The sequence below is a fragment of the Theobroma cacao genome, chromosome 6 (assembly GCF_053813885.1).
Source record: "Theobroma cacao isolate CCN51 chromosome 6, ASM5381388v1, whole genome shotgun sequence".
NCBI lineage: Eukaryota > Viridiplantae > Streptophyta > Magnoliopsida > Malvales > Malvaceae > Theobroma > Theobroma cacao.
In genome coordinates this window covers 21969038-21981391 of record NC_142644.1, presented here as the reverse complement: position 1 = coordinate 21981391, position 12354 = coordinate 21969038, and the positions used below count along the sequence as shown (strand labels likewise).

The window sequence follows — 12354 nt, the reverse complement described above, 5'->3', positions numbered from 1 at the left end:
ATCTTTGTAAACTTTTTTATTTCAATTTTGAGTTTATATTATATTATTATATTGTATCTATTTTATATGATAGTTGATTTATTGAATTAAAAATTTAGCTAAAATTTTTAATAAATTTTGTTAAGTTTCAATAAAAAAAGTCTCTATTTCAACAATCACATTTTTAGTAATCACATTCCTTATAAGATATCAAACACTACTTTTATATTAACGAGGAAAAAAACAAAGAAAGACTAACTTCCGAGTACGCATGTTACCATGCCACCTCGTAATGAGCAACGGCATGACATACACGACTGGTTATATTAATTTTTATTTTTTCCATTTTATTTCCCTTTTCCTTTTAATTTCTTTATTTTTCATATTTCTTGCAATTTCTCTCAATTCTCACAAACCAAACAAATCCAAATTGAAGTTTAATAATTTCTCTTCTTTATAGATTAAAAATTAACAATTGTTAAAAAAATATTTCAAGCCCAACAAAAGGTTCAAAAAGTAAAAATCAAAAGAGAAATAATTTTCACCCAAAATTAAGAATACTAATCCCACCCAAACCCGATCCATTAATGGCCCAACAGGCTAACGGGCCAGTTGTCACACTCGCTCCCAGTACCACGTTGTTCACACATCACAACAGATTTCTAATTTTCGAAATCTCCGCTGTCCATTTAAACACATCAGAACAATCAAGCACCGTGGAATTACTTTGTTCTGTGAGAGACGATATACAATAGCGTCACCAAGCCAGGGAGTGGCACTTCCGTAATTCTATCCCTTAACTCCAAAGCATCTTCTCTCTCTTTCTTGTTTCATATTTTTACAATAACACACACGCACACAGAAGGGCTCTCTTTATTACATTACACCAATCAAAAACCCCACCCTCCCTCTCGCTCTTTCTGGATCTCTTTCTCTTCCTCAAAGCCGCGATCTCGATCTAGAGCTTCCTCTCCTTTAATTTTAATCTGCAAAAATGGTGAGTTTAATTTCTTGATCTGTTTGATTCGGCATTAGATCTGGTTCAAATCCCCTTCGATTTGCACCCATTTCTCAATTTTCCATATTATTTATGGAATTGGAAATGGGAAGAGTTTTGAATTATGTTTGATTCGAGTTTTACTGGCTTTGGAACGTCGCCGTTTTGTTATCATTTCAGTACTATGTAGCAGAGCCGGAGAGTTAGGGATTTGAATACAGTTGAGATCTGGCGCGTGATATCTTTTTTTAATTCTTTGAATGCGAATTCGGCGACCTTGAATTGCCATTTCTTGCCCTCTTAGTGTATGAGTTTGATATGAGATCTGTTGTTTGATGTGGACTAATTTGTGTGCTTTTTGTTTTTGTGTCTAACAGCCACTCAGACTCGAAATTAAGGTACGTATTGTTCATTTCATTAGTATTCAGTTTTATGTGCGGATTAGATCTTGTTATTTTGGCATGAATGTTTTGCAAATTGTGTGAGTAATGTTCTCAATTGTGATGTTTGGATCAGAGGAAACTTGCTCAAAGATCAGAGAGAGTAAAATCCGTAGATCTCCATCCAACAGAACCATGGTAATTATTTAGTCTCCTTTATTTGAATAAAGATCAGGGGAACCTTTCTTCAGTTTCCTTTTTATTTGAATTTTACCTTTAAAATCTTGTAGACTGAATTTGATCTATAATGATTTTATTTCAGGATTCTAGCGAGTTTGTATTCTGGAACTGTGTGTATCTGGAACTACCAATCACAGGTATGGGAGTATTATTGATTGTAATAATTGCTGTCAAAACTAGAATTTTTTCGTGTTTTATGTAGTGAAATGCGACCATCTAGAAAAATGGGGTGAATAAGTGGGTATATTTGATGGTTTCAATTACTGTTTAAAATTTAGTCAAATTAATTATCTGGTTTTTGTTTTTTTTATAATGGGGGGAAGGGGGATTTGAACTCTGCCTTTTAAGCAGGGATCATGCATCAATCAATGAGCCAAATGTTTGGATGCAAATTAATTATGTGGGTTGCTTCTTTTAAACACTTTTTTTCTTTTTATATATATATATATTAAGTTGTGAAAAAATGAAGCAATTTTGGCAAGTTCATTATAGAGCTGGATTACTATGTTGCACTTTGAGGCATTGTTTCCATCATCTGTCATAGTGTGCTTTCTCAAGTCTTGTAAGATGCTATGAGAGAAACTATGGTTGGCATATTAGATGATTATTGTCCCTTATAAATTTTACATGCAACTGAATTTAGTTTATGTAAGACTTAATCCAGAATAGTTGATCATTCTTCTTGATTTTTTTGATGATCTAGAGGTGCTTAATTCTTAGTTATCACTCCAATAAATTTGAACAGGAAAACTTACTTCTACCTCTCTTTCTACTTGTATTAAAATTTTCTGTTATATTAGAGCAGCCTTAGACCAATGCTGTTTATGTGACATAAAACAAATTGTGCTCCTTGAATTGAATCTTTGTTTTTATTAGGAATAGTTTCATTTCTTTATCATCTTCTTTTATGATCACCCATTGTCTTCATTTTAGTCTGACTCATCTTTTGGATATCTTGCCACCTGCTGTTCACTGAGCATTATAAATTGTAGCCCCTTGGTAGTAGTTTACAATCATAGAGCATCTTCAGGCACCTCTCCATTAGTCCTATGAGTAAAGTATCCTTTGACTCCTCCTTGAGAGTTGTTGAAATTTGAGCCTCATTTATGAAATAGATCACTTTTACAAAGTTTGTAAGGATCAATTTTTGACTCCATTTTAAATATTTCTATTACTAAATTTAATTGAATTGCACTTCGTATACTGCCCAAAAGCATTGTCTGTATAGCTTTCTTTTATAGTTCTAACTTTATGATTAAATTCTCATCCTTTGTCCCGTCTATGAGTGCTATTATATGCATAGATACTAGCATCACTTCTGCTTAAATCTCAGGAACATAGGAACATGATTTGTTTTAACTCTTGTGGATATGGCCTTTCCTTAATCTGTGAAACTGTTCTTTTGTCTGTCTCTTTTATGGACACCACGTTTTCCATTTGCCCTTTGACATAATTGTAATCATAAGGCTATAGAAATTTATCAGTACTTTCATGGAATTTAATCGGTAGAAGATATTTAGTTCTTAACATGATGTACTTTAAGTAGTATTAGGCTTATTTTGAAGTTTTGTAGTCATAGTATGTTGAATTTGAATCGTTTGGATTTTTCACCTATTGTTTAGTGCTAACTTTGAGCTATCTTTGGTGCACCAGACCATGGCTAAATCATTTGAGGTTACTGAGTTGCCAGGTATGTACTATCTGTTTTCATAATGTCTGATGAGACTATTTACCCTTGCTGTTTTTTTTGTGATGAAGTCACTACCATTTTCTGAAGTCCACATCTTGCTCCTGCAGTTAGGTCAGCCAAGTTTGTTGCACGCAAACAATGGGTTGTTGCTGGAGCTGATGACATGTTTATTCGTGTATACAATTACAACACCATGGATAAGGTCAAAGTATTTGAGGCACATACTGATTACATTAGATGTGTGGCTGTCCATCCTACTCTTCCCTATGTGTTGTCATCATCTGATGATATGCTTATAAAACTTTGGGACTGGGAGAAGGGTTGGGTATGTACTCAGATTTTTGAGGGACATTCCCATTATGTCATGCAAGTGACCTTTAATCCCAAAGACACTAACACTTTTGCCAGTGCATCTCTTGACCGTACCATAAAGGTATAGAGGCTCATTATTTTTGTAACTTTTTCTTTATAGTTTTTACTTCATTTGGTGTAATCATGCTAAATTTGCATTGGCTCTGTTTGAAATTTTCTAGATTTGGAACCTTGGCTCCCCCGACCCAAATTTTACTTTGGATGCCCATCAGAAAGGAGTAAATTGCGTTGATTACTTTACAGGTGGGGATAAGCCCTATCTAATCACTGGTTCTGATGATCACACTGCCAAGGTATGCAGCTGGTTTTCCTTTTTGTGCTCTGATATCTTTTGATTTTAAATAAATATTGAGGAACTATTCACAGATAAATTCCATGGGTGTAGGTATGGGACTACCAAACCAAGAGTTGTGTTCAGACATTGGAAGGCCACACGCACAATGTTTCTGCAGTGTGTTTCCATCCTGAACTTCCAATTATAATTACTGGTTCTGAGGATGGGACAGTTCGTATCTGGCATGCTACCACTTATAGGTAATTCTTTAGATGGAAAATATCTGATTTGGCATGGTTACTCCTTTCAATTTCCAGTAGCCATTTGTATTGTGGTGAGGCTGATGTCATTTGATTCTGCTTCTGTATAACAATTCAAGTTTCTACTTCATTCCTCGACTTCTCTCGTTCCTGCATTGGTAAAATGTGAAAATGCTTTCTCATTGTTAAAAATGTGGGCTTGCGCATCATTGAGATAGATATATAATATATCTTCCTTACTAGTATGAAACTTTAGTGTTTTGTTAACATATTTTGATCTTCATAGTTAATAGTGTTTGACGTATGCAATTCATTGAACGCTTCAACTTTTTGACTTCTTAACCAATTGATTTATTTTCAGGCTTGAAAATACATTGAATTATGGTCTTGAGAGAGTTTGGGCAATCGGATATATGAAAGGTTCCCGGAGGTAATTTCTTTTGGTTAAATCATGAAACAGTTTTACTTTTTATTTTCACTTTAATTTTTTTCTAGGTTGTTTACTAAAATACTTGAATCAATTTTTTGGTCATTAAATGCTAGAACATATATGGCAATGCCTTTCATTTTGTTTAGAGTATGTCTATTTGCTCTAAGAGTGTTGAGAAATCAATTTAAACTGTCATTCTTTTAGGTTGCTTGACCTGACTTGAGTTGTACGTTTTTTGTTTTTGCATCCAAATTGATGATATCAGGTTCTTGAATTGAGTCCTTGATTAGTTTTTATGACACTTCTTACTTTTTCATCAGCTATGGCTAAAACTACTATACTGATTTCCATCTTACAGGATTGTGATTGGGTATGATGAAGGAACTATTATGGTGAAAATTGGTCGTGAAGTACCTGTAGCAAGTATGGACAACAGCGGGAAAATCATATGGGCTAAGCACAATGAAATTCAAACTGTGAATATTAAGAGTGTAGGAGCAGATTTTGAGGTAGTGTATTTCTCAGAAAAAATGTTTCTCTTTCTGCATTCACGGTGTGAATCAATATTGGATTTTTCAGCTTAAGCTGACCATATAAGCTTTTCTCCCTTTGGGTCCTAGGTTACTGATGGAGAAAGGTTGCCCTTGGCAGTTAAGGAATTGGGGACCTGTGATCTATACCCTCAAGTGAGTTAATGCTTTCTAGCCTCATTCAAATTAATTTATGCATAAGATGAAGGTCACTCTTAAAACATGTTGATTAATTTTTTTTTAAGTTGTTTGTATGTTTGGGTTTGTGAACAACTGATTACCCTTTTCTCTATCTTGTTCTTCTCAGAGCTTAAAGCATAATCCAAATGGGAGGTTTGTTGTTGTCTGTGGAGATGGTGAGTACATCATATATACAGCTTTGGCATGGAGAAATAGGTCCTTTGGTTCAGCATTGGAATTCGCTTGGTCATCTGATGGAGAGTATGCTGTTAGAGAAAGCACATCAAAAATTAAGATTTTCAGCAAAAACTTCCAGGTTTGTACTCGTTTGGTCATTTAGAAGGTCTTCTTTTTTAAAAGGTATATTTCTTTATATAAAAAATTGTGTGTCCACGGAAACTTTGTTTTCACTTGTTGAAATATGCTATAAGCAACTGATTTATTGCAGCTGGAGAGCTGGATTTTATACGATGAATGGAAGGAGATTTTAAAATTTTTAAGAAAACTTTTTTTTTGGAAGATTTTAAGTAAACTTTTATGTTAAAATAAATTCACTGGCTATTCTATAAATCTATATCATTATGGCTAATAACTTCTTCTGTATTATGGTAGTTGCCGCCATTATTAGTGTTAAGGTTTTGTATTTAATGCTATATCCAAGTTTCATTTTGACAATATAGTGGAATTGATGGAGATTTAACATTTCCAGGAAAAGAGGAGTGTCCGGCCTACCTTCTCTGCTGAGCGTATTTATGGGGGCACTTTACTGGCAATGTGCTCAAATGATTTTATTTGTTTTTACGATTGGGCTGAATGCAGGTTGATTCGTCGAATCGATGTTACTGTGAAAGTAAGCTAAAATTGCTCAATCAGCCCCATTTGCTTGTTTCTACCTTGCATCCTAAATATAACTTTTTTTGTTACTAAAAATGCCAGAATCTCTACTGGGCTGATAGCGGTGACTTGGTAGCAATTGCCAGTGATACATCTTTCTACATCCTAAAGTACAACGTAAGTCTCCCTAATGTAATCTGCTTATTAGATCTGCAAAATCTTTTGCAGAATTGACTCTTCTTGTCTGTTAAATGCATGCTTTCTTACATGTGAATTTGATATTTTCATGTTGCAGCGGGATGTAGTTCAATCTTACTTAGATAGTGGAAGACCAGTTGACGAACAAGGAGTTGAGGATGCATTTGAGCTTCTTCATGAAACGAATGAACGTGTCAGGACCGGCATATGGGTTGGGGATTGTTTCATTTACAACAACTCATCATGGAGACTTAATTACTGTGTTGGTGGAGAGGTATAGTGTTTTGCTTATTCTTGGCTTGAAAGTGTTCCATACATTTAGATGCATTGCAGGTTTTTATGGTATCAATTTTGATAATGTAATGATTTTAGGTAACCACAATGTTTCATTTGGACCGCCCTATGTACTTGTTGGGATATCTTGCAAGTCAAAGTCGGGTGTATCTGATAGACAAAGAGTTTAAGTAAGTCAGATGGTGATTGCTAATTTTTATGTCAAAATGCAGGTTAAATTTTGCTTTTAGAGGAAATTGTTAATGTCTATTTATACTCCTGCATGTCATATTGTACAGTGTGATGGGATACACATTACTTCTCAGCTTGATTGAGTACAAGACTCTTGTGATGCGTGGGGACTTGGAAAGGGCCAATGAAATTTTACCTTCAATTCCTAAAGAGCACCATAATAGGTATGTGCACACATTCAAATATATTCCGTTCATTCTCAAAAGAATGTTGTCAGTCATGTTTCCGGTATTCTTACAACTGTTCCAAATTGGAGTGGAGATGTAGAATTCCTTTTTTTTTTTCCCTTCATTTCTACTGCATTTCATATTTTTGTCAGAGTCGTGATTTCCTGCTGAGTATGCCCCTTGTGGTTGTATATTGTTTTTAGGTTAATGGTAATATGTCTGTCATGTCTTGATGTGTTTAGAAACTTAGAATTCCAAATCTCATCTGTACACATAAGTAGCTTACTAAATGGCTGGTTCCTTCACCTTTGGATATTTATTTCCCTCCTCAAAGCGATTTGTTTTAAAATTTTATTCCTTTCAGTTCTCTGTATTTAAGTTGTGATTTATTAAATATTTGTTGGATTTAATGAATGGTCTGCTTTGATTGATAGTGTGGCTCGTTTCCTGGAATCACGAGGTATGATAGAGGATGCTCTAGAAGTAGCTACAGACCCTGATTACAGATTTGAGCTTGCCATACAGCTTGGTAGATTAGAGATTGCGAAGGTAAGAAAGTTGTTAAAGTGGTTTGGTAATACAAGTACATCTTCTTAGATCTTTTGTTTGCTTGACTCTTGAGTTATACATCCCATTTTGTATTAAGCTTTGATTGTTCCATTTAAAAGTTTTTTTATTCTCATACTCTTTTATGCAGGAAATAGCTATGGAAGTTCAGAGTGAGTCTAAATGGAAGCAGTTAGGAGAATTGGCTATGTCCACTGGAAAGGTGTTTTGTTTTTTTCTAATTTGTAAAATTTTTTTCAGTGCCTCTACTCTATGTCTGTCATTCTTCATCCTCCTGGCTTCTATATTGGTGTCATGATGTGGTTGCAAATCATGATTCGAAAATGTTAAATGCTTTTGGTGATGAATGAAATCTCTCTTAAAAGAAGTAGGAATAGACAGCTTTGCCTTGCAATAAATTATTTCTCAATTTGTCTGAGTTGACTTAGTAATATACTAAGATTGTTTAACTGGAAAATGAAATGTAAGAAGACCTTATACTTAGTTTCTTGTTCAATGCTGGACTTTGTACATTGCAGTTTTCTGATGTGGATTTTGAATTTTATCACATGCACTAGCTGTTTGATTTAATGTTGCTCATGCATGTCATATCAGTTGTTGGTTTGGACTATGCCTCCTTTGCTTGCTTTTGTGTCATTTCTACTAATTATGCCAAATTTGTCTTTATTCTGGCTGATATTATTGCAGCTAGAGATGGCTGAGGAATGCATGAAGCAGGCAATGGACTTGAGTGGTTTATTGCTTCTTTATTCCTCTTTGGGAGATGCTGAAGGGATATCAAGACTTGCATTGCTTTCCAAAGAGCAGGGGAAGAACAATGTTGCTTTCCTTTGTTTATTCATGTTAGGTAAATTGGAGGAGTGCCTTCAACTTTTGGTGGAAAGGTAATTCCTTATCAAGTACCTGAAACAATGGACTGCCATTCATGTCATTATAGTTATGGATATATTGTGGTATTCCTGTTGCAGCAATCGGATACCAGAGGCTGCTCTGATGGCACGATCCTATCTTCCAAGCAAGGTTTCAGAGATAGTAGCAATTTGGAGAAAAGACCTGAACAAGGTCCGTTTGCATTACTTGTTTCTCTGGTGATTTTTTCCTGCTTTTTTTTGTGACAAGCTGGGTTAACTGTATTATAATATTTTGTTCATATTGGTTCCACTTGTTTGATTTTCTGAATAGTTTTTCAAGACTCAAGATATTGTGTTTCTATAATCAATAATATAGAGCACTGTTCTTCCTCCCTTCTATTCTTCCTTTCTAAACTAATCATGGGCATGAGTTATGGCTATGTGTCTCAACATTGTCCTAAATACCATTTCAATATATCTAGTTTCATATTTCCCAGATGTAAACCAGTGTAGATTGGCTTCTTACCTTTTCTTTTTTCAAGTTTACAGTTAATATGAGTATATGACACCTTGATATTTTGCTGGAAAAGATTGGTGTGAATTTCTGCTGGTAGACTTTACATATGAAACATAAGGAAAATAGTCTTATTGTCCTTTTCAATCATTGCAGCAGTAAAGTACTGCTGGAATCTCCAGTGGGAATCTCTATCATTTGATAAGTCATTAGTGGTGCATTATGAATATCTTTTATTTCTATACTCAATCCCCACAATATTTAACTTCTACCATATTCTTTTTGCCCTTGCAACATGAATTTGGAATTGCATGGTTCTTGTCATCATACTCAAAACTATCTGCCCTAACATTTTATTCATTATGTTACTTGTTAATTTTGATTAATGGTATAGACTGCCATCATTTGACCTTTTTTTTACATCATTTGCAGGTTAATCCAAAAGCTGCTGAATCTTTGGCTGACCCTGAAGAGTACCCCAACTTATTTGAGGATTGGCAAGTTGCTCTTTCTGTTGAATCTAAAGTGGCAGAAACAAGGTACCAAGCAGGATTCCTGTCTGTTATTTATTGTTGTATTATTTTTACTGTTTTGCTAGGGAATTTTGCGTACGTTTCTATGCTGCACTTTTCTGTGATTTCTTTGGACAAATCATTTTTGAATTTCGGTCATTTGGCCTTTTTTGGTAGCTCTATAATTTTTTCTACACTCACTTTGGTTGAAAAGCCTTGTGGATGACACATCCTACTTTTCTCTCAGATGGATATGCTATTAACTTTCAATTGGTTTGTAGGGGTGTTTATCCTCCTGCAGCAGACTATCTGAACCATGCTGATAGATCGCAGATGACGCTTGTGGAAGCTTTCAGAAACATGCAAATAGAGGATGAGGAGCCTCTTGAAAATGGTGACCTTGATCATGAGGTATATACTCCTTATGTATCTGTTTTTCATTTTAAATTGTTACCATGTGAAACCTAGGAGCTGGTTTGAGTGGTTCAGACTCTTGTTTGAATTAACTGTCTTTGCCCTTAATTTGTGGGTGTCACAGGCTGCAGAACCAAATGGACATGATCAGAATGCAGAGGAGCAGAATGGGGATGAGGGTAGCCTAGAGGAGGCTGTTGTTGTGGATGCTGATTCTAACGATGGTGCAGTACTCGTTAATGGTAACGAGCCTGAAGAAGAGTGGGGTACGAATAACGAAGGAACCCCGTCAGCCTAAAAGCAATTGGTTGGGGCAGTGTGAAAATCGAAATTTTGTCTCTGGTGATTAATTGTTTCTAAAATGCCATCTCTAACCCCTTTCTCTTTCCGGATTCTCTGACTCTGTTTTTATGATTTGTTTTATCACAACCACTAACTGTACCACTCCTACTACCTGCTAATTGTAAACAGTTTTCCTGACTTGTTTTCATCTTATTTACTATTTGGAATCGGGTGCATTTTTTTTAATGGTTGCTAAATGCACCTTTGACTTCCGTAAATTATGATGCAATTACTAATAGCTCCTTCGTAGGTGTATTAACAAATTTGTGTTGCAAACTTGGGCAAGATCAAGTTCATCTGATACCTATTGATATTGACTAATATATGATGCACTTCCATTAGCTTCTGATCGCTCATATTCCTTGTAACTCTTGTTCTTATCTAATTTGTTTTTGTGCAATCAATTTATTGCATTCTTGCATCAAATTTAATAATGTTGTTTGTATTATGTATACCATAGAACATTAATGCGAGTCTTAAGTTTTGTCATATTCTTTTTCTTTTGTGATGTTTTATGGTAGTTCTTTATTTCTGTCATGCCTTGATTCTTTCTTGTTTGTCTGGTTTTTTTTTTTTTTTTTTTTTTTTCGTGTTGGCAGTGCTTACACCGGATCACTAGGTTACATGAAGACAATTCAGTTCGGGCTCCATTCAATGCATATTGAAGGTGGGGAAGCATCATCTTTATTATTATTATTATATTAATTGGAAAAGGAGATTGATTATATACTGGTTAGAATTCCCTTGAGACATGCCCTAAGTTTTGATTAGGGCTGGCAAAGTGCAAATGTTCTTGTCTCATTAGATCTGGCCTTTAATGGTGTGCAATTGTGCTTGAATTTTGACCTTTACACTGAATCTCGCCTAGATTTCTAGTGTAGTTTGTTGTTTTGCACATAAATCTAAATAGAGTGCTACGGTTTCGGCATTTATGGAGATGCGTATTAATTATTCTGGAATAGAGCACTAGTAATTCTTCATTTACTCAAAACTGTGGTGGTGTGGTTCCCCCTGTTATTAATGTTGTTAAACTTTTTTATTTAAATAGCAGGTTTCAAACTAGAAGCTAGAAAGATGTGATATATAAAGGGCTGATTGTCTTCCATTCCTGGTGATTTGGATCTCAAGCACATGGAATTTTGGCATGGGGCATATACAAGTATTCAGTTAGCTACAAATTATGATTTTAGCTGCTTGTCTTTAAGTTTTAGCATATTCTTTGGAGGCATTTTGTCTTAAAATTTTTCTTGTGCCTTTGTGAATGTAGAGAGAATTGAGAATTAGTGATGATTACCCAATTCAGCCCATTCTATGTTGTTTAAATTTAGATGTTCTGTTTCCCCTCGAGGCTTTGAATCTTCTGGTTGGGTTGTGGGGATGTTTTTTCCTCTCCATATGAAACTGTACTGTAAACATATCTACTACATAAAAAGCATGATATTGTTCGTTCAATCACCTGATTTTTCTGGCTCTTGCTTCGCCGTCACTAAGCTGTCGCATATTTGTCATTTTAACAGTAAACAGTCCGCAGAAATAATGAAATGAGAAACTGAACCTGAAAATGTAGGTAGCTGCTCTATCAAATTTTCCAGGCTGAATCTGGAATTTGGCCCAGGGGGGTATCAAGTGGGTTTGTTTGCAGAAGGTGGGTTCTCCAGGGCAGCTTGGTAACTGAGTTGTCTATAATTTACCTGTTTTTAATCCAGGTAAATTGAAAATTTAAATCATATCGTTGTCTGTAGCGTACCAATATTTATCAAATAGAAAGACTCGTGGGCAGAGTGAGTTAAATGTTTACTATTATAAAATTACAAAAAGTGATGCCTAAAGTCTTACAACTCTAGTAATCGTTCTTGAGATTTTATTCTCCCTTTGATATTTGTCTTAAAAATTTTATTTTAGTTTTTTTTTATATATATATATATATATATATATATATATATATATCATACTAATAAAACAAATAATCTTTTCTTTTTGGTAAAAAATACAAACACACATGAATTGCACGTGTGAAGAAACCATAAAAATTTCCATGCGGCAACTAGCGAGAAAGCCCTTTATCCCCGTCTCCCCGCAACCCCGTAGCAGAAATGAA

General features: G+C 34.9%; 1 protein-coding gene across 4 annotated transcripts; it reads left to right on the top strand.

Moving 5' to 3' along the window:
- The first annotated feature begins 670 nt into the window (after positions 1 to 670).
- On the top strand, positions 671 to 11708 carry LOC18595883 (coatomer subunit beta'-2). 4 transcript variants are annotated; one of them, XM_018123094.2, is made up of 26 exons: positions 671 to 976; positions 1354 to 1374; positions 1493 to 1554; positions 1679 to 1733; positions 3250 to 3286; positions 3394 to 3719; positions 3820 to 3951; positions 4044 to 4192; positions 4554 to 4622; positions 4981 to 5131; positions 5243 to 5308; positions 5460 to 5648; positions 6042 to 6182; positions 6269 to 6343; positions 6462 to 6638; positions 6737 to 6828; positions 6937 to 7053; positions 7491 to 7605; positions 7754 to 7825; positions 8311 to 8507; positions 8592 to 8685; positions 9421 to 9527; positions 9782 to 9911; positions 10039 to 10180; positions 10856 to 10923; positions 11308 to 11708. In XM_018123094.2, exons 1-25 carry the CDS (start codon positions 974 to 976, stop codon positions 10873 to 10875), a joined length of 2739 nt encoding a protein of 912 aa, XP_017978583.2. In that variant the 5' UTR covers positions 671 to 973; the 3' UTR covers positions 10876 to 10923; positions 11308 to 11708. The 4 variants fall into 4 exon arrangements, with proteins under 4 accessions (XP_017978583.2, XP_017978584.2, XP_088663634.1 ...); XM_018123095.2 differs by having other exon boundaries at positions 11305 to 11708; XM_088807508.1 differs by having other exon boundaries at positions 10039 to 10256.
- The last annotated feature ends 646 nt before the right edge of the window (positions 11709 to 12354 follow it).